Consider the following 27,449-nt stretch of genomic DNA (forward strand, 5'->3'; position numbering starts at 1 on the left):
TTTTAATGTAGCTTTAACAATTTTTCAGTCGTATTGCTACAATGTCTACAGTGTGTCAGTTTATAGTGATGTCTAGCACTGGGGCATCATGCCGCAGACATGTAGCAATCATATCCAACCCAGTCACACTATCCTGACACCAGGCCAATCAGTCCTAAACTAAAAGAGATGGACAGATGGACAATATCAATGCATTACATGTTCAGAATGTAGATTTGTGGAATATTTGTAAAGATTAAAGCAACTGCATGAAGGTAGCTCACCTTTTTCTGTGCATCTCAGGCTCACTGTCTGAGCTTTCACAGGAACTGCACTCACTGGAACTGGAACTGGATGATGAGCCAGAACTTGAACTATCTGAGGTGAACCCACTCGGTTTTGTAAGGTCAACTGTATCTGCAACAGCAGCTATCTCTGGACGTAATTTCTACCAAAAAAAGTGTGTTGACATATCACAGTAAGTCATTATTACTTGTATCTTTACTTTTATATATTTAAACTCCTCAGAAAAACTAAAAATGATGAAAACAGTCTTCCTGTTTCCTAGTCAGTCAAGGTATTCAATAGTCTAAAGCAGATTCTATGCATGACCTTGGTGAAGAATTTCCACCTATAGCTGGAGCATGTAACAAAGTATCAAGACAAATTTGAAAATAAAAATCATGGATTACTTTGTTGTGCTTTTTGTAAATTTGTCTTTCAACTGGAAGAGACAGAATGTGCAAACCAAATAAAATTACAAGATCTTTGTACAAAATTTAAAACCCTCATGACAACCGTGTGCAAGCAGCTAATGCTAAATAATGCATTTCAGATCAACATTTCATGAATGCTAAATTGTTGAAGTCAGTTTAATGGGCCAAATACAGACCTACAGCCAAACAGGAAAAACAAAAAACTAAACTTTTTACAACCTTTTCATAAAATTTTAATTACTACATTTTTATTGCCAAATTAAACATGCAGATTTTTGGGAGTTGGAGGGTGGTATAGCTAATTTTAATGATGTAATACTTACCTGCTGCTACTGTGTAGCTTACCTTTTAAGGGATGGAAATTATGATGACTCTTTAGATACCGACAAATGGTAACCTATTTTGGGCAAAAAGCCTGGCTGTGTCAAGAGAACCATTAAGCAGAGTTCGGATCGACATAAAGGGCAGGCAGCTCGCTTACAATGTATGCGGAAGCTAAAGCTATCAGAAAACATGACTGGCATGATCGTGACTTCAGCAAAGTGTAGGCTAGAGGTCCAAATGGATTCCAATCGAGCCATGTTAAAACCAGGATTGGTTCCATTTGGAAATAGAGTGAGGGATTTTGGTTGATTGAGTCCAAAAAATACTAAAGATTAAGAGGGTCTATATCATGCAAAAAAAAGCATGTCTACCACAATGCTGGAATGTGTCCAGTAATATGGGGAGGAAGCCTTTGATAGAAATTGGGGCCAACTGTTTCTCCTCAAAGAGCCAAAGAAAAAGTCAGCCAGTTGAGGGATTGTGGCATGCAGAGGGATGATGTCGCTGGTATGGCATCAGTCCCTGAAAACATGCAACTTTCCCTCGTAAGCCTTCAGAGTGGAGGGTCTTCTTGCTCTCAAGATTCTCTCCACAATCGAAGGTTTGAATTGTCTGTTTGTCTTGCAAGGCTGTCCTGATAAGTGCCAAGAGTGTATAGGTAGAGGATGGTTTGGGCAGGGAAGGACAATCTGACTTGTTGCTTGAGAAGACTGGGGTTGGCTGGAATCTTTTTGGGCAGATCTATCACTAGAATGAGTAGATTGGTGACCCAGGACAGGTCCTATCTGAGAGGGATTATCAGAATCATCTTGCTATTCTGACCCCATAACTCCTGGATTATTTTCAGTATCAGCACTGCGTGAGGGGAGACAAACGCTCACAACACCTCCCAAATGATTGACAGTGCATGCACAGTCTCAGCATTTGGGTCTGGAACTGGAGAGATGCAGTCAGGTAGCTTGCAATTCCACCTTGTTGCAAAGAGGTCAATCACTGGAAGCACCCATTGTGCACAAATCCGAGTGATAACTGATCGATGGAGAAACCATTCCATGTACAGGACTTGACCTCTTCTGGATAGAGTGTCAGCCGAGACATTGAGTCTGCTGGGAATGTTTCTGATAATTGTATGTTGATATGGAGATTGTCACATGACTGTAGAAACTGCCAAATCAGAACAAACAAAAAGTTGAGTGGTTTGGTGCCTCCCTGTTTGAGGAGTTGTCAGACCTAATGAGGACCATTTTTGCCTCAGAGGAGATCCTTTCATAAGTGAATGGTGCTTTTGACAGCCTTCATTTCTAGGATGCTGATGTGTAGAGGCCATTCCCCAGGCTCCCACATGTCGCTGATGGTAGGCAACAGGTGGGCACCCAAGCCTTCCAAACTTGCATCGGTACCTACCATTATTTCCACCTGGGTCTTCTCCAGCAGAATTTTCATGGTCAGCCAACTTGGGTTGCACCACTAATGCAGGAGTGATTGAATCTCAGGTGCAATCACGACTGTTTGATCAAGGGGACTTGAGAAGGGGCGCCACTGGGTTCTCGATGTTCGCATTAAAGATACAGACAAAATTCTGGGATGGACAGAGGTTGGACTTTTACCAGTTCACTAGAAAGCCTGGATGATCTAAATAAGAGAGATCATTCCTGCCTTGGGGTAGAATAAAATTTACATGTTTCTGGAGGATGTGATCAGGTACACTGCCATTGTTGTAGATGACGTCAATCAGAACAGGGTGATGATGTAATCTGTAATTTCGGTAAAGCCCAAGGGCTGATGTAGAAGCCAAAGGGAGAACTTTGAACTGATTAACTGTGTCATGGTAAGCAAAAACACAGAAAATGTTCATGACACAGGGTGGATAGAGATATGAAAATATGCATTGTTCAGATCAACAATGATAGCATACTTATTCAGTTGGAGAGGTAGTTTGATCTCGCTGTTTCCATCCTGAATTGGTTGATGTGACCTCAGTCGAAGTTAAGTCTCCACTTGCTGTTTGCTTTCCCAAAAAGAAACAGCCTTGAATAAAACCTTGGGGATTATGGTCTTTGCACAAGCTCCACCACCTTTTGATGAGTGACCATATTGTAGAAAATCATCCTTCTCCAGATCTGATGGTGCATCCATGAAGAGAGGATAGGGGAGGGATTGTTGATGAAGAAAACTTGCAGCCCCTCATAATGACCTGGATCGCACACATGCATGCATGCACACACACACACACACATTCTGGGGGAATAGGGTGATCAAGTGAGCTCAGAATTTGGTTTCCTACCATCTCTGTATGATTGTTTCCTAGGGATTGATATTGGTGTACATGACTCATGTCCTGAGGCCAATTAACATCCTTTCACGCTGGCAGGGACTCAACTGTGTGGGTTGAGCAGTGAGGTAGAGGGACAGTTCATGAGATGCCTTTCTCCAAACTTTCTCTATTTTTCCTCCAAAGAAACAGTGACCTGAACAGGGTTGTCCGGAAAGGAATGGTATGACTAAGGTTTGAGAAACATGGATCACAGACATGTGACATGTATCCAGAGTAAATTGGCTGAACCCGTCAAAGTATTGGCCATAGTATGGTGAGCAGCCCTGGTCAATGACCCTAGCAATTACGGCCATTGTTTCCCAAGTATGGATATTGCTGGGTGTTTCCGTCAAGTCTCAATGGTGAAAATGAGGCCAAATCCATATGAACACAGCTATTATATTCTGGTTAAGTACCAGGAGATCAATATTGAAAGCAGCTGTTCATCTCTTCCTGCTCGTTGTGATCTACCAATTCTTTAGAATAGAGGTAGGGGGTGGAGGGCATTCTGAAGCAGCCAACACCTATTAAATGTCCTCGACTGTGGCTTGGAAGTTAAACTTCAGTTCATTCCATGGTCAGGTCTAAGATTTGAAGGATTTAAAGGAGTTCCATCACACTCACTGTGCAATGAAACCCATCTGGATTACTTGTAAGTCTGGAAAAAACACACCAGGCAGTATGAAGAGTCAATTCAAATCCTTATGAAAATGTCACTAGCTCTCCTTTGTTGACAAGCAGTGAACATACAGAAGTCTGTCCATGCTGGGACTGCCAGCTGGTTTGCCAGTCAAATGGTTGGCCTGGAAGCTAGTGGTGTAGAAGATGGTCTGGCTATCATCAGTACTGGAGGCTCCAAGGACCTGGCTGTCCAGATAGAATTCTCAGTGAAATCTCCAGCTTAGAAAGAGCATGTTGCTGATAGTATAGTTTGATGGATGGATCTGTCTATAAGATCCCCGTAATCATAGTTGGCTGGAATATTGCAGTTTATTATGCATTGGACCCAAAGGATCCGGTACAAACCCCATGAGTCAGGCTCAAAAACCATGCTTGGACATGTGGAGGGGCTTGTGCCTAATGGGCTGGATAACATTGGGGAGCACTGCCCCAAAGAGTCAGAGTCAGCTGGGCTGTCTTCTCAAAAAGTCCCCCATGCTGGACGGTTGGTGATGGCTGGATGGCTAATGATGTCCGGTAACGGTGCAGTGGTATAAGGAAGTGGATCCAATTGATTATATATATATACCCTATGTGCATTGAATTACAGGCCTGAGGGACATGCCTGGAATGCGGAGTGACTTACACCCACTGGGCTGCCTAAAACGGGGGAATACTCCCCAATGAATTGGTATCTGCCAACAATGCACTGTTGATTGTCTTCCATGACTTATTCTGTTATTCCTTCTCTTAAATGCCAAAAAGACTATGGCTTCGAAAGAATTTCATGCATTTAGTAAACATTTCTCCTGAAATAACACAAGAAAACAAAGCACAGATTAGCAAATCAGTATGTGACTAACTAGCTAAAATGGTAGTCCAGACTTCCTTTGACAACGTATTAGATGCTGCATATCATAGATAATATATACTTAGTATAAACAAAACATGAGTCATGGTAGACTTCCATGCTCTAAAGTTGCATAAATAGCCTTTAAATGACGTTCTGCTGAAATGACACAAGAGGAGAAAGCAAAGCATAAATTAGCAATTCATCAAGTTACTAACTCATTAATATAAATATATTCCCCATTACTAACAATGGAAAAACAAAGTCAGTGTCACATTCAAAACTTAAAGACAATACTTTGAACTTGTGCACTGCAAGTATTTAGTTGAATTTTGTACTGAAACTACACAAAAAGGAAAAAAAAAAAGAGTAAATTAGCAATGTAGCATGTAAAAAAACTTGCTAAAACCAACTCCATTCCAAACAGAGCAAACAAAAAGATCAAAGTCATGCCGACTCGTGATGACCTTGCAGAGGTCAATGATACCATGGTATGATGTGGTCATAAAAGGACAAAGTCGCTATATGTGACAAAATCACTAAATTTGGCAGAAACAGTAAAAACATCTTGTCAATAAGCAGAATCATTAATCCACACAATACATCCAAAAGGAACATTGCATACTCATTAGAACACAAAAATGGCTTGGATTGTTGGAGGATAAACTGGATGATGTTATCAAGTACAGCAAAGAAGCTAAAAACTAGTGACACCTGGTGGTGGATAGGGGAGGTAATAGACAAGAGTTATTGCCCTTTGCCAATTGAAATAGACAGGAAAAGATTATTTTCATCCTTTAATAGGGCTGTATTTGCGAGGTAGATGGCTAATATTCCTAATGAGATGTGAATGGGGAACATATCTGAAGGAGAAAGATGCCAAGTTAGTAAGAATTCCATATATGGACAGAAAGTTGAAAAGGGATAAGGTTCGACTTCTCTATATCAGTCATCCACACTAAACTGCAAACGAGGGAAGATTGATTGTTTATGTTGTGAACCAAAAACCATATTTGCCAAATGTTTTTGTACTTTGTTGTCTAGGAACACTGCCTTCTCTGTGGAGGACATCTTTAAATGAGATATGGGTCTTATTGAAGGTCTAAACAGCTGCATGATCTCCATGTTCATCAGCACATAGCTGATTCGTATGGTGTACTGGTTGGTTGGCAGGCAGATAAAGTAATATGCATAGCTGCCAACCTTCCAGGCTCACAATTAGTGAAAATAGGGATAAAAAGTCGTGAATTTGGACATGAATTTGTGAAAAATACCATGACAAAAACTCCATCCACTCTGACTACTCTGACCGTCAATACTACACTATATCAAGTTCGCAAAATAAAAATAAAACACTACATATATGCAGAAATATTTATTTATCAAGACATGATACTATGGCAGACTTGAACTTCCTCAACTGCTTGATCGTAAATTTGTTTTCTGAACACTAAAAACAGTTCCGACTTCTTGTCTGCTGGTTGATCTTGGGGACTAAAATTGCTGGCAAATTTTCTGCAGCTAAGGAGACCCTAAAGTCTGTCTTATTTTTCCTCACTAAAGAAAATACTCTTTCGCTGTCACTGTTGCTGTGAGGAATGCACAGGAGCTGCAGCATTTTTGGTTCTTCCACATGAAAATTTGGAAGCGATTTTCGAGTCTGGGAACATATGTCAGAACAAATGTTTAGCATGGTCTCCAGCTGATAAAGGTAGATTGTGTTCGACACAATAAAACTCACAAATAATGCTTAAGCGTTGGTAGCCTGCGGGTCTTCTGCCAATGGTTTAAAATATTCCAGAGCTGAAATCTGCGAATTCTTAATTTTCCCAACTTCTACGTGTTTTTTGCAACTGACATTCTTCCTTACATCGTCTCTGCGATGGCACACTGAGCGCAAAAAGCATGAATGAATATCAATGTTTAATGGCAGAATGCACGGCCAATTTTTGATATATTCCAAATTAAACTTCACTTTTTGAGTAATACATTTCTTTTTCCTTGGTGGTGAAGACGTTTTCAAAATCTTACATGCGATGCTGAACGGTAACTCGAATCAGTGTTTTGACGCATGCGCGGATCAAATTTCTGGTTAGGCCCCAGTTTCTCTCAAAAGCACTTGTAAAACTGCTCTTATATATATAGATTAAAATAGGCTAAAATGCTTGCGACCGGGCCAACTATACTAATCAGCTGTAGATCTACTAATATCGTGACCAGCGGTACCAGACTGTTTCGGCAACTGCGAATATCACAACTAGCGCTTAATGGGAAATCGGTTATTTTATTAAAGATTTAAAATAATTGAGGATCGGAAAATTCGTGAATTTTTGTCTTACGGCGTGAATCCGTGAATCGCTGAAAAAGTCGTGAAATTCACACCAAATTCGTGAGGGTTGGCAGCTATGAATATGTCATATGGTGGTGACGACTGGTGCAGTATGGTCGATACAGCTGGACTGCTTTGATATTTGGAAATAAGTGATTCCTGACCACTGTAATCGTACATAGCACATTTGTATGGCTGAAATGATTTTTCTGCAGTTGGAACTGCACACGAAAGACAATATATGCCTTGCAGTCCAGCTAACTGGTGCAATTTGGTTGGTACAGACAATCAGACTGTCTGTCCTTATCAAATTAGTAATATAATAAAATAATAAAATAAAATAGAGACAAACAGTCATACATATAATTATATTGTTATAAAGGATATACAATTCATCAATTTAAAAAATAATAATAATAGCACACTATCTAGTGAAGATATTTGTAAAATAACAAAATTTATCTTGGAAAATAATTATTTTCAATTTAATAATACAAATTACATCCAAATAATGGGTACTGCAATGGGTAGTCCTATGGCTCCTTCATATGCTTCCATTTTCATGGGTAAATTAGAAAAAGATTCTCTTCAAAATGAAAAGTTTAATCCACCTGTTTGGTTTAGATTTTGAAATGAGATATTTATGATCTGGAACCATTATTAACTGATTGCCTAAATCATTTTCACCCAACGATGAAATTTACTTATGCTGCATCTAGTACACGTTTCATTTTATGATGTAAATGTAAAAAAAGGTATTGATAACACTATCTCTACAAATATTCATGTCAAGGAAACTAATATCCACCAATATGTGGAATATTCTTCACGTCATCCCATGTAAAAAACAGTATACCATATAGCCAGGCAAAAAGATACCAACTCATTATTTCAGATGACTGTCAACTACAAAATTCGTTGAATAAATTACAAACATATTTAGAAAATAGAAATCATCCTACACATATAATTGATTCTTCACTGAACAAAGCCCATAATCTTACTCAACATGAGGCTTTAAACTCAGCAAAATGTAAAGTAGAGAAAAATACAATTCTCTTCACAATACAATATAATCCTTCATTACCTAATATAGGCCTTATAATTAATAAATATTGGAGTCTCGTAAATTTATCAAATAAAACCAGCATAAAATCACTTTACAAAAATAAACCAATTCTTGCTTATATAAGACCCAACAATCTGCAAGATTTTCTTATTAGAACTAAACAGACAGAAAATAAAAAAGACAATTTTCATCATCTAAATGTAACAGACACCGGTGCTCTCAATATACAAGCATAAGAGAAAGTACTTCTTTCAGTAGCTCTAATACAAAGGAGGTATTTTCTCTATGTTAAAACACTAACTGCATATCAAATGATGTGCTTTGTTTGAAAACCTGTAAAAAATGTAGCATGCAATATTTTATTTTGACAAACACTTCAACAAGTTTCTAAGAGAATGAATAATCATCACTTTCATATAAAAATTACTGAGATCCTCAGTTTTTCTCTAATATTTCAAGATACTTTAACACCAATAATCACTCTCAACTCTATTTTTCTTTCATGCCAATAGATATATTGCATGGTGACATGAATAGACTCATAAAAGAAACTTACTGGATTCATAAGTTAGATCTGTTGTATCCGAATGGCCTTAATACCAATGCACTACATAAAACTGTATAATTTTTTTTTAAATTGATAAACTGTATATCCTTTATAACAATAAAATTATATGTATGACTGTTTGTCTCTATTTTATTTTATTATTTTACTGATTCAGGTTTCATTAGAGTCTTGTGTATCTTTTAGATCCTGTCATATATATATATATATATATATATATATATATATATATATATATATATATATATATATATATATATATATATATGTGTGTGTGTGTATATATATATGACAGGGTCTAAAAGATACATGAGTCAAAATATATATATATATATATATATATATATATATATATATATATAAAATTGTTATGACGATGCATATCATTATGACATTGCATAATGATGTAATTGTTATTTTAAAACAAAAAGACATCATCAGTTTCTTTCAAAACCTTTTGTGCCTGAAGAAGCATATATCAAATGTGAAACTAGCTGCACAGAATTTTCAGTGTTTGTGTTGCTTTTTTATCCCAATTCTTACCAATATTGGTGAAACTGCAAATCTTCACATCTGGCTTGTTTTCTTAATATTTGCAGGCATAAACTGGGCAAATCAGCATTACCCATCAGGCTAATCAACAATTCATCTGTATTCATGGATATTATATATTCTGGCACTATTCTGTGTCTTCATGGAAGGTGAAGAGGGCATGACAAAATTATTTTTTAAACTTCTTGCACTTATTTATCATCTCTATAATGAAGAAGAGAAATAAACAAGAACTTACAACAAATACATATAAATAAAATAATGCAAACCACGTCAGAAGTGTGTAAGTTGAAAACTACAGAGCCCAAAAGTTTCTCCAGTGAAAATGAATATTACCAATTTAAACCAGATGTGACAATAATGAACAATTGCAAAATATGAATACATAACACCGAATTCACAAAATGTTGTCTGCACCATATAAAAAAACATTTTAGCTTACCATACCACTGAAAATAAAAGGTGGATCATAATATTTATATTAAATGGATTCTATGGATGACATCTTTACAGCATGACAGAAAATTTGAGAACTGGTACATCTGGATGTAACTGTAACAAACCAAGTGGCTTGAAGGGAGTTAATCTGTAAGAGTTGTTTCCCTTTTGCAAAATAACTATAGACACAAAAAGACAGTTTTTGTTTTTCCATTGTGGGCTGGATTCATATGTAGCAGAGGAAGTCCAATATAATGAGATCTGGTAATGTATTTGACTGAGAAAAACTTTTTCTTTGTTTATGTAACTGTGATCTTGACAATGATCATTTGATCACAAAATTAATACCTTTCTTTTTTGTCTCAAATGATGTTTACATGCAAAATATATTCCAAATTCAGATTTAACAGCATTCTCATTTGACTTGTTGCCTTAGTTTTGCAATTAACTTGTCAGATGCAATAGCTGACTCTATATGATGGGCATTAAAAAACTGCTCTCTTAATTTTCTGGTTTGTGATCATAAAGGAGAGCTGTGAAATGAAGCTGAACCAATTCTAGGACATATTTACCTTCAGCACCTTGTACCACTTTTTGGACAGCTTCGGTCTGCCCCTGACAGTTTTATGCCATACAACTGGGAAGTTTGATGGGCTACAGAAGTTCTGAGTGACGGCTACAGTGTCAGACAGATTTAACACAACATGCCACCAACCTGCAGGCACAAACACGGTCTCACCTGGCTTCTGGAGAATCTCTAGCTGAAATGTGACAAAGATTTAAATTAGAAATTGAACTTTCTGGGAATATGCTAGTAGACTTTTAAAGTGGAAGCATCTTTGTCACATATTTTGTTGGCCCAATGAGCTATTTATATTCATGCAAGGATGTTGCCATGACTTAACTGCAGAGAGGAACTGTCATTCATCTTTGATGACATATACTGTTTACATACCTATTCATTATGATCAGTGGTCATTCAATATTTAAAATTGCCTGTAAATGCAGGCAAAGTTTCAATTAATGTATTACTATCAACAGCCACATAAGACTTCTTCTAATTACATCTTCATCACTGGCCTCTCACATAAAACATCTTTTGCTCAGGTGAGTTGAGCAACTGGTTGATCCTGATATTGTTTTTAAGTGTGAACAGGTGTTTATACGGCTAAGGGAGAGAGATTTTAATTATATATCAGTTTGAATATTTTCTGAAAGCTATGTCTGTGATAAAAAAATTATTTCCAAAAATTCCAGCCCCCCCCCCCATTAAATGGAAGGTCCCCAATGATACAACTTAGTTGAACAAAGAGTCAGCCCTCTATTTCACAGTCCTACATAAGTTGTCCATTAGTAGAGATATTAGTATTTTGTGATGGTGCACAAAACAAATTATGATCAGTGATTTGTACAGCAATGTGATTATTTAATTTATCAGATAGATTAATGAGGGAAGGGATAAAGTATTCTTGCATAGAGTATGGGATAGAACATATATAAAATAAATTTAATGGCACACATAGCTAAATCTGTTATTACCAACAACAACAACAACAATAATAATAATAATAATAATGATAGTGTTTACTTGTAAAATAGGTCACAAGCCCATGATACATATCCATACATCATGCAGTACAAAAAGGTGTTTAAGTATGTAACAGAAAATAACATTGTATCCATTTGAAATGATATACATGCAAGTAATCATTAATTTCTTTTCTTTCTATCTGACTTGAATAAAAATGTATATTACACAATAATCACACAATATAGATTAACGAGAATCCTAATGTCTATATGGATCAAACAGATGTTTTGTGACATTGATCTAGTGTTTACGTACTAGGAGTTGATGACAGAACGCCTTCTCTAATCTTTAAGGCTATTATGGTAAACATTGCTAAATTAGTCATCAGAACTTTTCTGGTATCATACTGTATAAAAGACCTAAACAAATTTAAGGTATGATTTTTTTTTATACAATGGGTGAGTAAATATTTTCTTTGTAATTCTCCATACAGGACAAGCAGTAATAAAATGAATTCAATTTTGTTATTAACATTACAAATTTTACACAATTTTCCTTCAAAACAAATATTTTCATATCTTCCTGTGTTACCTCTGACTGACAGGTTCACCACTATAAGTGAAGTGATTATGTAACATAAATCGCTATCTCATAATAATTCTATATATCTTTGACAAGTGAATTATATTCTCAATGACCTATAGAAAGCAAATTTTTAGTAAATTGTGTTTCTCCGAGAATACTTATCCGATCACATTAATGTTAGGGATATAAGCCTGCTACCTCTCGAATCCAGCCCTACTAAAAGACGAAAATTCATCTTTTCGGTCTATCTCATATAGACCAAAGGGCAATAACTCTTGCCCATTATCTCCCCTTGCCACCGCCAGGTGTCACTAGTTTTTTAAGCTGAGCGATATATATTATATGAGGATGCTCGCATAGCGGGATGGTTGGGAGGGCTTTTAAGTAATGTGATGGGTAAGTATTCTTGGAGAAACACAATTTACTAAAAATTTGCTTTCTCCTTCAAATATGTTCCCCGATCACATTAACATTAGGAGAATAAGTAATAGGAGGAGGGAATACTGAGCATCCTACCTCCACCCCGGGTACCTTCTAGGGAATGACCGCTGGATTCCCCATCTGAACGAAAACCCGTTCTCCTAATTTCATCAGCAACACAGCCTAGGGTCACGTGATATGTGCCCCCTATATACGGTTATGAAGATAGTTATTGAAATCTTCTTACCTACGAAATTTCACTGGCGAATCCAGCGAAGCTGATAGGCTGTGCTGATTGTTTTAAATGGGTCTGGTGGTCATCTGGGCTGCCGACACCGGACCAACCAGATTCAAGGTTTGCCTCTGAGAAGCCAAATCTCTGAGACAAAAACTGGAGAAGGTTGACTCTGCATGCCAGCCAACAGCTTCTATTATATCTCGGATCGAAAAATTGCGTTCGAATGCCAAGCTCACCGAGATTGCTCTAATCTCATGAGCCGTAATCTTCATGAGGTGACTCTGATCTTGTGAGACCTCAGAGTATGCTGAGCGTATAACCCACTTCAGCCATGAAGCAAGGGCTTGAGGGGTGATATCCCGTTTACCAGCTTTGACCGGAAGAAAGAGGCGCTTACGTTTGTCCCGACATGCCTCTGTGCATCTTAAATAGTGCTTGAGTGCACGAACAGGATCTTGCATGGCTGCTGCTCTTGACTTATCTATGGAAGAGAGCGAGCGAATGACTATTCTTTGATTGCCAATGGATGGTAACCTATTTTTGGCTACAAAGCCTGGTTGCGTCAGGAGGACCACCGAACCATCTGATCTGAAGAAAGTTCGGGTCACTGGAAAGGGCATGTAACTCACTCACCCGGATAGCTGAAGCTAAGGCTATCAAGAAACATGTTTTCTATGATAGTAGCTTTAACGAAGTGTGGGCTAAAGGTTCAAATTTGTCTGAATTGAGCCATGTTAAAACCCAGGACAGATTCCATTTTGGAAACAGGGTGAGGGATTTTGGTCGATTGAAAGCAAAATTGGCTAAAAGATCTGATAGATCTTTGTTATGCCCAATATCACATCTACCATGATGGCGGAGTGTGTCTGATATCATGGAGCGGTAGCCTTTGATAGTAATTGGGGCCAACTGTTGATAGTAATTGGGGCCAACTGTTTCTCCTCGAAAAGCCAGAGAAAAAAGTCAACAGTTGAGGGATTGAGACACTCAAAGGGACGATGTTATTGACATGGCACCAGTCCCTGAAAACACGCCACTTTCCCTCGTAAGCCTTCAGAGTGGAGGGCCTTCTTTCTCGAGATTCTCTCCACAATTGAAGGTTTAAATTGTTTGTTTCACAAGGCTGCCCAGACGAGCCAAGCATGAACACCTGTGACCGCGGTTGTTTGAGAAGATTTGGGCTGGTTGGAATCTTCCTGGGTAGATCTATCGCTAGATCGAGTAGATCGGTGACCCAGGACTTGTTCCATCTGAGAGGGGCAATCAGAATCATCCGACAGTTCTGACCCCTTAACCTCTGGATTATTTTCGGTACCAAAACCGTGGGAGGGTAGGCGAATGCCCACAACCCCTCACAGCTGATTGACAGAGCGGCCACGGCCCAAGCCTCTGGGTCTGGAACCGGAGAGACGAAGGTGGGCAACTTGCGATTCCACCTTGTCGCAAAAAGATCGATCATCGGACGCCCCCAAAGTGTGCAAATCCGAAGAAAGAATGATTGATGGAGTTACCATTCCGTGTGAATGACTTGACCTTTCCTTGATAGAGTGTCGGCCAAGACACTGAGACTGCCGGGAATGTGTCTGATTTGTACGTTGATGTGGAGGTTGTCGCACCAACGTAGAAACTGCCAGATCAGAATGCACAGGTCTGGTAATTTGGTGCCCCCTTGTTTGAGGAGGTAAGTCACCACCAGAGTTGTCTGACATAATGAGTACAGTTTTTCCTGAGAGTTGATCCTTCCAGAAATGAAAGGCATTGATGACAGCCCTTATTTCTAAAAGGTTGATGTGGAGAGGCCTCTCCCCTGGCTCCCACATGCCGCTGACTGTAGCAAATTCCGGCAACAGGTGGGCACCCCAACCGTAGGTACTGGCGTTGGTACATACCGTTATCTCCGCTTGGGGCATCTCCAGAGGAATCCCCGTGGACAGCCAACCGGGGTTGTGCCACTGACGCAGGAACGATCGTATCTCGGGCGTGATCATAATTGTTTGATTGAAGGGACTTTAAAAGGGGCGCCATTGTGCAAGTAATGTCATTTGTAAGGGACGCATAAAAGGGCGGCCAAGCGGGATCAAGTCCACTGCCGCATTGAATAATCCGAGGAGTTGCAAGAATCCTCTCGCTGAAATCCACGTCCTGTTGGAAACAGACTCCACGAGTTCGACGATCCAGATTACACGAGCGCGAGGAAGCCGTACCAGATTCAGATCGGTGAGAAACTCCATACCCAGATGGACAAAACGTTGGAATGGACAGAGATCGGACTTTTTCCAGTTCACGAGAAAGCCTAGATGATCTAAAAGCGCTAAAAGATCATTTCTGCCTTTGAGCAGAACAGAACTTACCATATGTTTCTGGAGGATGTCGTCCAAGTACACTGCCATCCCTGTAGATGAAGTCAAGCAGAATAGGGTGACGACGCAATCCATAACCTTGGTAAAAGCCCAAGGGCTGATGTTGAGGCCAAAGGGTAGGACCTGGAACTGATAAACCACGTCGCGGTAAGCGAATCGGAGAAATTTCCGTGATGCGGGGTGGATAGGAACGTGAAAATATGCGTCGGTCATATCTAGACTGATGGCATACTCGTCCCGCCGGATGGAAAGACGGATTGATCTTGCCGTTTCCATCTTGAATTTCGGTGGTAAAATGTATTGGTTGAGGCGACTCAGGTCGATGATTGGCCTCAACTTGCCGTTTGCCTTCTGGATAAGAAACAGCCTGGAATAAAACCCTGGCGATTGCGTTTTTTTTTCACAATCTCCACCGCCCGTTTTTCTATGAGCGACTGTATCTCCTGTTGTAGAAAGGTATCCTTCTCCGATCGGACGGTACGTCCGTGAAGAGGGGAGAGGAGGACAGGGGAGGGGGTTGGATAAATGAAATCTTAAGTCCCTCTGAAATGACCTGGATCACCCAATCATTCTGAGGAAAAAAGGTGGTCCAGTGGTCCTGAAATTGCAAGAGGCGGCCGCCCACAGGTAGGCTGTCCGCGGGTGGTGGAGAGGGTATGTCAATTTTTAGAGTTAGGAGGCTTGAAGACGGAGAAACTTTGTTTCTTACCGCCTCTGTATGGTTGCCTCCTAGCTTGATTAGACTGTTGTCTCCTGGCATTGGGTTGGGATCTATACTGCACATTTGATTGTAAGGATCCCTTGTCCCTGGTCCGCCATCATCCCTGCGCTGTGGCAGGGGCTGATTTTTTCTAAACGCCTGTGAGGGTTGGGCGGCGAGTTGGAGGGGCAGTTCCTGAGCTGCCTGCTTCTGAACTTCTTCAATTTTTCCTCCAAAGAGTAAAGGCGACCCAAACGGAGTCATCCGTAAAGCCAGAGTATGATGGGGCTTGAGCGACGTGGACCGCAGACATGCGTCACATCGTATCAGGTCTAAGTTGGCAGAAGCAGTCAACGCATTAGCCATGGAATGGTGAGCTGGCCTGTTAATAACTCTAGCAATCTGGGCAGTCGCTTCCCAAGAGTGGTCATTGTCGGATTTTTCTGCGAGTCAGAAAATGGCTAATGAAGCCAAGTCTAACATTGAAGACGTAGTGACTACGTTCTGGACTAGCTTTGACGTGGCATGGAACACATTTTTGTCCACTTTGTAAAATAGTGGAGCGGACATGTGAACTGCTGCCATATTTTTGTCCAGGGCCGGAAGATCTGTACTGAAGGCGTCTGAATGAGTTTTGTACCAGCGACACGAGAACGTCGCTGGTACTTGGCTTTCTGAAAAGAACGCCTTAGCATTCCCTGGATCACCTATTCGTCCTGATAGATGATCATTGATCTCCTTAATTTTTGCCGACTGGGGAAGGAGCCGGAAGGATGGCGTCTCTTCCTCCCCGGTAGGAGGTGGAGGGCATTCTGAAGTTGCCAACACCCTATAAATTTCTTCCACTGCCGCCTTGAAGCCAAACTCAGTCCATTCCATGGTTGCATCTGTGTACGGCTGATTTGCAGGAGTTTCGTCACCCTCACTATGTGCCGAGTCGTGTTCTGTAATAGCTTGCATTTCTGGATAGAGCATACCAGGTGGCATAGATGATGCGATTCCGTCATCATTAACACTGTCACTAACTCTCCCTTGTGGATAAGCCATGAACATATGGACGGCCGGTCCTGCTGGCTGGTTTGTCTGGCCTGTGGTCAGTCTGAATGTTGGCGACGGTCCTGCTATCACCGGTACCGGCTGCTCTAATGGTCTGGCTGGACGGACAGATTTCTCACTAAAATCTCCGCTATAGTAATGGTATGTTGCCGGCAGTACAGCTTGACGGACGGATTTATCACTAAAATCCCCGTAAGTCATGTTTGGTCAGACCGTTTTAGCAATAGGGTCCCCATGCTGGGACAGCTGGACGGCCGGTGACGTAGAGGCTGTATAAAGATATGGATCCGATGGATCCGGTAAAAACCCCATGCGTCCTGACTTACAGGCCCGAAGGCCATGCTCAGACATGCGGGGGTACTTACGCCCACTGGGCAGCCTAAAATTGGGGGAACATTCCCCCAAAGAGTCAGAAAAAGCTGTGAAAGCGAGCGAGGGAAATAAGGGTAATATCTGGCCTGATGTCAATAGCAATGTCATCGTTTCCTGGACCAAACAATGCATCTGTTCAAAGCTGGACTGTTGTACCCTGTCAACATTATTTTCCTCCATTGCCGCTGATGTTACTGTGGCTGACGGTTGCAAACGACGAACTTTAGGTAGAGGGGGGACCCCAATGTCCCCCACAAGGCTCGCAATGGAGGCTGTCTTCAGATGCATACTGAGGACATCAATGCTATCTTTCTTCGACTTATTCCGTCTATCCCTCCCTTTTGCTGCCTTCTGGACTACATCAGCCCACGTTTGCTCTGTCCAAGTATTACACACGCTGCATGGTATAGATGACGTACACTTGGTACATACAATACAAGATTCATGGTTGTCTTCTTTTACTTTGAACTTTTTGCATTTCATGCATTTGGTTGACATTTCTACTGAAACGACACAAGAAAAGAAAACAAAGCACAAATTAGCAATTCAGCATGTTATTAATTCGCTAATACCACAACCGTTACTAAAGGAGTAAGCGAAATTAGTCAGTGTCGTGTTAACTCTTAATTGACAACATGAGTTCCCCGATAGCGTGTGTAACATGGTCTTCAGTAAACGAAATCCGTAAGGGTGACAAAGTCACTCAATTTTGAAAAAATTGTTAAAATAATGTATACAACCTGTAGAAGAATGATTGTCCAACGCAATAAATCCAAATTTAACTTCGGATGGTCCAATTTAATGCTAAGATGGCTAGGATTGTTTGGAGGTATAATGTATGTGTTATCTGTACAAGCGAAGCTTAAAAACTAGTGACACCTGGCGGTGGCAAGGGGAGGTAAGGGGCAAGAGTTATTGCCCTTTGGTCTATATGAGATAGACCGAAAAGACGAATTTTTGTCTTTTAGTAGGGCTGGATTCGAGAGGTAGCAGGCTTATATCCCTAACATTAATGTGATCAGGAAACGTATTTGAAGGAGAAACACAGTCTTTCCAATGACTTGTTCTTACCTGCAGCTTTTTTATAAAATTATCTTCACATCTCTGATTAAACAATCTAAGAAATGTATTTTCATCATTTATGCCCTGAGTACACCAAACATTACCAAATCTATAAATAAATAGAAACTTTCTAACATTGTTAGTCCAGCAAACACAATTTCCACTCTGGCCCACCCCATCTTAGCTGTAACTGTAGCATTGTTTAGGATATCTGCCTTCTGGCATTTTCAGAATTCTAAATCAACATTTCAAAATACGTTTATATCTTATACCCTGCATGCTAATTCTTCCATTTTATATGGATGCATTAGGAGCAAACTTAGCTGTACCAAGAATATATTTACAATAGGACAAATGAACTTTATCATTGGTATCATAAAAACCCCAATGTCCCCATAGTTAAGAATGGGAGATATCTTCAAGTCAAACAGATGAAGCAATCCAGAGGAAAACAGCCAAATTTGTAAAGACTTTGCTTCAAAATATGCACAGCCTTCAGCACCTGCAAGGACAGAGTTTTCTGGCACACATACCAGGATTTGTTTTGAAGAAAATATGCATCCTAGATACTTGTAATGCTGGCAATTGGAAATTGTATCACCAAAGCATGTGAATTTAATACTAACGATCATATAAATATTTTAAAATCCTTCTCCATGATGGGTTGAAAAAAATTTCTTAAGCAATCTCTTACCCAAAATGATAAAAAATTACATGACAAACAGTGAAGTGATCTGAATGACAAAATCCATATGTAAGTTGATTCAGACTATAAGATGAAGCCCAGACCCCTATCAAAGCTACCATTCCAGAGAAAAAGAAAAATCTATTCCCTATATAAACCAAACTAGTATCACAAGACCAGCACCAATAATGGTCATGTAGTCTGTGACCTGTGAACCCAGCACAGTGTCTCTGGGACTTTCCTTATGGAGTACAAGTTCTTGGCAAATCCAGCATCAGTGTTCTTCTAAGCCTGTAGTATGGTTGTGCTCTCTTAAAATGGTTTGGTCTGTGGCCATCAGACTTACCAGATTCACTTCTTGTCCCATTCAAATGAAAGAGAAGGTGAACCATGCCTTTGGTTCTATTATGTCTCTGATTTCAGCATTCCATTCAAGGCTTGCTGAGATAGCTCTGATTTCATGAGCCAAGATACTCATGAGATGTCTCTCTCTTCAGATCTAAGAGTACGCTGAACATTTTATCACTTAAGCCATGATGCATGGACTTCAGTGGTTATATCCACCTTCTCTGGCTTGACCGGAAGAAAGGTTGTTGTCAGGCTTTGACCTTGTAAGTATGGATGATGGTAGATGGAGGAAGATATTTAGAAGGAGGCAGGATATGAAAGATTTCATCTATTGCTGCCTTAAAGCTGAATTCCATTCCACTGTTGGATTGGATGATTCCAGCATTTCCATTTCATCCCGTTTGTCAAGATGGGGACTGCCCACCTCCTGTACACCTTGTGTCCATGGGCAGAACATTCCATACAGCAATGATCAGGTCATATAGTTTGCATGCATCATTTTGCCCACTGGGTACACCATTAAAACGGGTGGCATACCTAAATGCTGGTTTGGCTTGGCCAGCTGGCTCAGTAAATAAATCCAGTTTGCTGTGATGAGGATTAGTAATGTTTGAATCCTGCTTGTCAGTTCACTGTGATGAGGATTAGTAATGTTTGAATCCTGCTTGTCAGTTCAGTGATGACGATTAGTAATGTTTGAATCCTGCCTGTCAGTTCATTGTGATGAGGATTAGTATATGTTTGAATCCTGCTTGTCAGTTTGCTGTGATGACGATTAGTAATGTTTGAATCCTGCCTGTCAGTTCAGTGATGACAATTAGTAATGTTTGAATCCTGCTTGTCAGTTTGCTGTGATCAGGATTAGTAATGTTTGAATCCTGCTTGTCAGTTTGCTGTGCATTACATTTGGCATATCATATCATAGGTACCAAATACATGAATGGCAGGACAGCTCACCAGTCCAAGACAAGTGACTCGATGTCAACAGCTGGAAAGGCATACTGTGGATAATAATATACTCTGGGGGTATGGCTGGCCAGTTGTCCATCCATCTGCACAAGTCATCTGTGCATCAATCTGTACAGAGCAGGCATATTTTGTGGATGTCCTCCACAACTTTGAATTGCTGGCATTTTATTGTACCATATTGTCATCTATGTAATGAAAATGAGAATAAACAAGTGCATGCAACAAATCTATATATAACATGAAATAAATGCCAAATGCATTATAAAAATGAGTTGCAATCTGAGTAAATGCCTAAAAATTGTGTGGGAAATTCCACTGTTGACAATGAATCTTGCTGTCTGAAGTTAATTTGTGATGAAAATGAAAGTTACAATAATTTAAAAAATGTCAAATTATAAATTCACCTGATTTGTAAAAAAATGTTGTTTGCACTATATAAAACATTTTGATTTACTGTACCATTATACCTGGTTTAAACCAGCAAAAGTAAAACTGGTTTAATCCAGGTATAATGGTAGCCCGCAGGTAGAAAAGGGAGTTAACTTGTAGGACTGCTGCTTGTCCATGAAACATTATATATATATATATAGAGAGAGAGAGAGAGAGAGAGAGAGAGAGAGAGAGAGAGAGAGAGAGAGAGAGAGAGAGAGAGAGAGAGAGAGAGAGAGAGAGAGAGAGATGTTTTTCCATCTTTCTAGGAGGATGTTTTTCTGGAGTCAGAAAACCCTAATGTAATTTCATCTGGTAACATATCTGATGGAGAAATGACTCATCTGGAAAAACAAACCTCATTTACCCCAGTCAATAAATATTTTATCTACACAAATGATTTATGAAAGTACCCATCATGCTACAGTGAAATCAGGGTGAGAAGATCTACCATTATGATATTACTACATTAAATGGGTTCCCACAACAGATAAACTATCCATATTAACCTCTGAACTGACTGTGTCCATGATTACTAATAATTTAAAAATGGATTAGTTAATCGCTGCTGGGATTTTTATGACTATGGCATGAAAATGGCAATTCATGACATGTACACAAGTCTGGTTTATGGCCTCTGGCATCCAACTTTATCTTATAAATTTAATGAAACCAGTAACCAGACTTAACTTTCTACTCGATTTATTTGTGCATTTCAGCTCAGAACAACCTGCACATCAACATCAGACCCTACTCAGCAATCATGGTTACAAAGGTTTAAATAATGGTTTGTTGTGTTTATATATGGTTTTATGAAATGTCATACAAAGCACTGTTGAAATGCATTTTATGCCAAAATATAATTGTCACTAGTCACATTCAGCAGGTGGTCACTCGTGCCAGTGCATTTATGTAAAATTATCCATTCATACAATTTTAGCCATAAATGACAGGTGGTCACTCATAGCAGACTTACAGTTTTGCAGTCTTTTGGCCAAGTTGGCAGCTGGGTACGAGGATAAATGATATTAAACCATGTGATAGCTTCATCCCTCTGTTTTCCTCCTTCACTGGACTTGACTTTCACCAGTTCTCTTGGGGTATGAGTAGGAAGTAAACACCACCTGAAGATACAGAAAATAGGTTTCTGCAATCCTTCCACTCTTGTATCTACAAGAATTATCTTAACTTTAAATCATCTCATAACATGTTAAACAAATCATACTCATACCCATCTTGGCAGAGCTTAAGACTGCTCAGTCACCTGAGTGTCCACCCCCATTGGAAAAACTCCCTGATTTCCATCATCATTTGAACATTCTTTCACAATACTCAAAATAAAGACTAAATTTCCGTAATTTTATATTAAATCAGGCAGTGGTTGAAGTTAGTGTCATGCAATTATGTTTTGCACTGATCAACCTAGCTAAATGTACAGAATCTGTAGTCTGAGTCAAAACTGAGTAAAAAAAAACCCCACAAACTCTGGTTAATTTTTATTTAAAAAAAACAGTTGTCAAGAAAGGAAATTTGATTTTAGATCCATGATGATATTACGACTCTATGGTTTTCAAAATGAAAAGAGCTAGAAGCAACAAGCTTAGTAAAATTCAACTAATAATTTATTTCCCTACAATACAAAGTGGAAATGTAAAAAGAAGGAACTTATGGTATTCTGAATTAAATCCCAAATAATCCTAGAATTACAGACACAAGTCTTAATGATGAAAGTACTGAATAAACTTTAGTAGAAATCCAAATTAAATCTAATGCTGGAAGTGTTGATGTGCTGGTGGTGGCCTGTGTTGTAGTTATGTGAAAACAGTCTTCTAATGAATCACAATGATATGTGTGTGTGATTTGGATTTTTAATGTAGCTTGAACAATAATTCAGTCATATTGCTACAATGTCTGCAGTGTAGCAGTTTATAGTGACATCCAGCACTGGGGCATCATGCTGCAGGTATGTACAACCCAGTCACATTATCCCATTACCAGGCCAACCAGTTCTAACACTAAGGTCTTAATGCTGAGTGCCAAGTGAGGTAGCTGCTAGTAGCATTTATTTTAAGTCTTTTGTATGACTCTGCCAGGTTTCAAACCCATGACCTCCCACATCCAAGGTGGACGCTCTAACCACTTAAGCTATTGGAGCGATGAATCACAATAATACAATCAAAGAATATATCATTATTTGAAATTTCACTATAGCACTTTGTATTTCCAGTGAATCAATAATTTAGATAAATAAAATTCCAGCTCAAATGAACTACAACAATAATACAACTGATTCTGCTCAGGTTTAAAGCATGTATGACTCATTTCTAGAAAACATCTACTTGACCTCAGATCACAATTTGCATTTTCTATAAAAATATTGCCTGATGTAAAATTCTAGAAGTTTACAAAATAAAAGCTTAGTTATAATTAGAATATAAACTGCGGTAAACACAATGTCCTTGCCTCAAGCCAAGATATTAATCCTAATAGTTAACCCATACTCATAGGAAACTGCTATGTATTAGTTGTTTATTGAATTTTAAAAAAAACATTAATGATTCAGGTCAAGTAGAACACAATTTTCCATAGCATAAAATGAAATAAAACAAAAAAAATATTTTTAAATACCCAAACAAACAAACAAACCATGCAAATTAAATATAGATAACAATTAATTGAGAAGTATATCATTATTTTTTGTTCATCTCGTTTAATCTTTCGGATAAGAGCAGATTTTTGTTTACATTTGTATGATTCCATAAGAAATCTTCAGTATACAATTTCAAATGCTGTGTATCATCATGGTCTCTACATGTTTTTCTCTTAATGGTCTCTACATGTTTTTCTCTTCATGGTCTCCACATGGTCTCTCCATGTTTTTATCTTCATGGCCTCTACATGTTTTTTTCTTCATGGCCTCTACATGTTTTTCTCTTCATGGTCTTCCACATGGTCTCTTCATTTTTTTTTCTTCATGGTCTCTACATGTTTTTCTCTTCATGGTCTCTACATCTGTGTTTTGATCCTTGTATTTAAACATCATTTAAAGTTTAGAGAGAATTTTTCAGTGTCAACCTAACTTTTTACATTGTATCTTGAGATGAAATTTCAATGGCATTTTGCTGTTTTAAAGATGAAATAGCATCCAAACTTTTTCTTTTAAATTATTTCAAATTGTAGGCATAAACATTGCTTACCGTTTATAACCATGAACCAAAGCATTCCAGGCACTTGTCCCTAAGGGATCAATATGTATCCCTGTTCCTGACCTGGTAGGCCCTATCACGATCCACCTAGAAAATAATGTGAAATTTATAATCAATACAAATAATAGTTACCAAAACTGTGACCTTGATACCAAAACTGTGACCCTGATCTTGTCCATTTCCTTCAATGTACAGATCTTCCATGCTCCCTAACTCCACATCCACAAAAAATTTCAACCTGAGTACATACGTGATCAAAACGTTTCCCATACACGACTTTCTTTTATAAATGAAAATTTACAGATTCCCCTCCACCCAAAACATTAAAGTAAATCCTGTCTTAAGAGGCCATTCCCTTTTCCAACAAAAATGGTCTCCCAGGGCTGGTCATCAATATGCTACATTTTGAAAAACCAATGTTCTGGCAGACCACCTATTATGAATGACCAGAATTTCCATGCAAGAATCAAGATTTATACAGTTTTGTGACCTCATATGAGAGACAGCCTTTTCTGAGACTACTGTGTTGGCAGAAAGGAAATGTCTCCATTACAGGTCTCGATGCAAAAACAATGATGATCTCTGCATTGAAACTTTGGTCCTTTGATAGTGGTCTCCCAAAACTAGTTTTTCAAGTAAGGTTTCTTATTCCCTTTACCAGACAAACTCATTTCTTAACCATGTTTGAAACTGATAGGACAAATGGACATTTAATCAAAAGTAGATCATGAATTTTTGCTGAATAAGACCTCAAAGTTAAGCAGTGCTCATAGTACATTTTAAACTTTAGTAGCCATAGGGTGACCTACTCACAAATTTTATTGGCCATATCAAATTTTAGGCTGCCATGCCCCAATTATATGGCTGCCATAGACTCTGAGAATAGAAACTAGCTCAGTGGGGAAATAATGGAAGATGACGATAAAAAAGGTACAGCTTGCAGATCAGGAAAATTAAAGAATAATTAGAGCAAAGATACCAAATTGGTCTAAGATTCTGTGGGGGCACGACGGTTTGAGATTTTCAGGGGCAATGTTCTTTAGTGGTGTCCCTACCAAGGTAACCAGGTGCAATGATTTTTAGCAATGACCCTACTTTGTACAGAGAACAGATTTTATGTCATTTGTCATTTTAACTCCAAAAATTATACATACAGAGCTTGCTGGCCTTCAAGTTTTGCATGCACATTATCATTTTTAGAAATGTACTTGCACAACAGGTTTTGTACCTGAATTACATAATGTAGTATTGGGATTGCTGAATTCTGTGGAATAATTTTCTGCAAAAGAAATTGACATTTTTAAAAAATTTGTGACTGCAGCCATATTTAATGGAAGACTGGTATCATTTGTAAAGAAAAAAAAACCGAATGGCCTTTGAACTAGGATGCTATCTGCAAAGTTTGCACAAATTTTGTTGATAAATTTTTTAATAAAGTTATTTATATGTTTATCAATTTTTAGTAACTGCAGCCTCTCTGCGATAAAACTGCTCTGGTGGCTTAAGTGGTTAGAGCGTCCACCTTGGATGTGGGAGGTCATGGGTCTGAACCCTGGCAGAGTCATACAAAAGATTTTTCTAGTGTTAGTAATGGTAACCATATATGATACTGGATCAAAATTTGCAAACATGCACAGTAATTAAGAAGTTGTTTAAAGATTTTCTAGGGGCCCAGAGTGGCTGAGTGGTCTAGAGCGCTCTCCGTTATGGATCACTGCCATCTCACCTCTGTCTGCGTGGGTTCGAGTCTCGGATTCAGCCAATGTGGGTATGTGAGAAAGCTTGCCAGTAGCTTCTTGTGGGTCGGTGGTTCTTTCCGTGGTTTTCCCAGGTTCTTCCTTCACCATTAATACTGGCCACCATGTATAGCCTATTGTGTGCTGAAAAATGGTGTTAAACCCTACAACAACAACAACAACAAAGATTTTCTATTTTCAGTAACTTTGGCCATACATTTGATGGCATATTGGCATCAACTATACAAACCTTAAGTCTATCCATTGATTTTATTTTAGAAGCTGAATATAGCAATAGATAACAGATGCAAGATGGGTGTAGAGACTTCTTTTTTGCGAAAAGGGTTATAAGCTGACTGGGACCTAGGAATAAAGAATGGTTGACATTCAGTGAGGGTGGACATACATATATGCTACTATCTGTGTTAACTTCATACAGGTACACTAAATATTAATGGATCTACAGTAATGACAATTCAAGGAATATCTTCCTGTGATAATCACTTCCAAAAGAACTTATGAATGAAAATGTACTGTACTTTATGGTGATGATTTGAATACAGATGAATATAAGTCTGTCCTATATCAATCACTGTTTTCAAACCTTAAAAATACACTTTCATTTTCAATAAATTTATCAGCATAATAAGGAATGAAATCTTCACAGTACTTAATATGAACCGTGATGATTCTTTGGAAACCTTTACCTATATGGTGGCCTTCTTTCTTCCCCTGCATATCTGAACAAATCATCCTGGAAATATTTTGGTATTTTGTAGTCTTCTAGAAGCCTTTTTTTCTTTGGATGCTACAAAGAACAAAAGTTACAGAAAAATGTCAGTATATAAATGCTCTATCAATAGAGAGATATGAATTGGGAATATTTATATTTTTATGTGATCTGATGACATCATACTACCACCCTGTTGTTACAGCATGCAACACACACACATAACTTATGAGTAGAAGAGTAGCTTTGTTAGAAAATGAAGTTATATGATTAGATTAATTAAAAAGCCCAAATATCCTTTATGCTTGGATAGTGTCAAACAAATTTAGTCAAATTATGTTGAGTGGCCTTTTTAGACTTCTAGATCTAAAAATCAAAATGCCCTTTATGCCTGCATAGTGTCTGTCAAATTTAGTCAAATTATGTTGAGTGTTTGCTTTTATAGATATCTAGATCTAAAAATCCAAATGCCCTTTACGCCTGGATAGTATCTGTCATATTTAGCTAGATCTGATGCCTGGATAGTGTCTGTCAAATTTAGTCTAGATCTGATGCCTGGATAGTGTCTGTCAAAATTTAGTCTAGAACTGATGCCTGGACACTGTCTGTCAAATTTAGTCTAGATCAGATGCCTGGATAGTGTCTATCAAATTTAGTCTAGATCTGATGTCTGGACAGTGTCTGTCAAATTTAGTCTAGAACTGATACCTGGACAGTGTCTGTCAAATTTAGTTCAGATCAGATGCCTAGATAGTGTCTGTCACCTTTTGTCATGATCCGATGGAGGAAGGTACATCATACCCGGATGATTTGTTTCAAACTTTAACTGTTTTCAGTAATGATGGCAATATTTGATGGCAGATTAGCATCATTTGTACAACCTGGACAACTCTTCATGAAAGAATGCTTTCTGTAAAATTCTGTAAAATTCTGTTTATAGCAGTTTACAAAAAGTCATTTAAGAGATTGTATGTGTTTTGGAATGGTGGGTGTATTTGACTCATATCAGCATTATTCGTACAAACCTGACAACTCTTCATGTAGTCATTAAAAGTTTGTGTGAGTTAAGGAATGGTGTCTGTAGTTGATTGCAGTCAATTGTACAACAAATAAAGGAATGGTGTTTGTACTTGATTGCAGTCATTTGTAGAAATTAAAGGGCACTTTTTGTGCTCTTTAAAATATGGCTTAAACTGATTTGAATAGATACAGAAAACATTTATGGA

The 27,449-nt window shown here is 38.6% G+C and overlaps 1 protein-coding gene across 2 annotated transcripts in view; it reads right to left on the reverse strand.

The window, feature by feature from the left end:
* The window catches only part of LOC149785068 (bifunctional arginine demethylase and lysyl-hydroxylase JMJD6-A-like), a 58,832-nt gene that overhangs the window by 16,597 nt on the left and 14,786 nt on the right, over window positions 1–27,449 (reverse strand). For both annotated transcript variants that reach the window (XR_016425357.1, XM_089978794.1), the window contains exons 4-8: window positions 26,201–26,301; window positions 23,749–23,844; window positions 21,528–21,675; window positions 10,369–10,557; window positions 264–427 (exon numbers count right to left, since the gene is read on the reverse strand). Coding sequence is in view for 1 of the 2 variants with exons in the window: in XM_089978794.1 (XP_089834920.1) it covers window positions 264–427; window positions 10,369–10,557; window positions 21,528–21,675; window positions 23,749–23,844; window positions 26,201–26,301 (698 nt within the window). In the remaining variant the exon portion in view is untranslated. The remainder of the gene's footprint in view (window positions 1–263; window positions 428–10,368; window positions 10,558–21,527; window positions 21,676–23,748; window positions 23,845–26,200; window positions 26,302–27,449) is intronic.

This window comes from Sinohyriopsis cumingii, chromosome 13 (genome assembly GCF_028554795.1).
Source record: "Sinohyriopsis cumingii isolate HCF-2022 chromosome 13, ASM2855479v2, whole genome shotgun sequence".
Lineage (NCBI taxonomy): Eukaryota > Metazoa > Mollusca > Bivalvia > Unionida > Unionidae > Sinohyriopsis > Sinohyriopsis cumingii.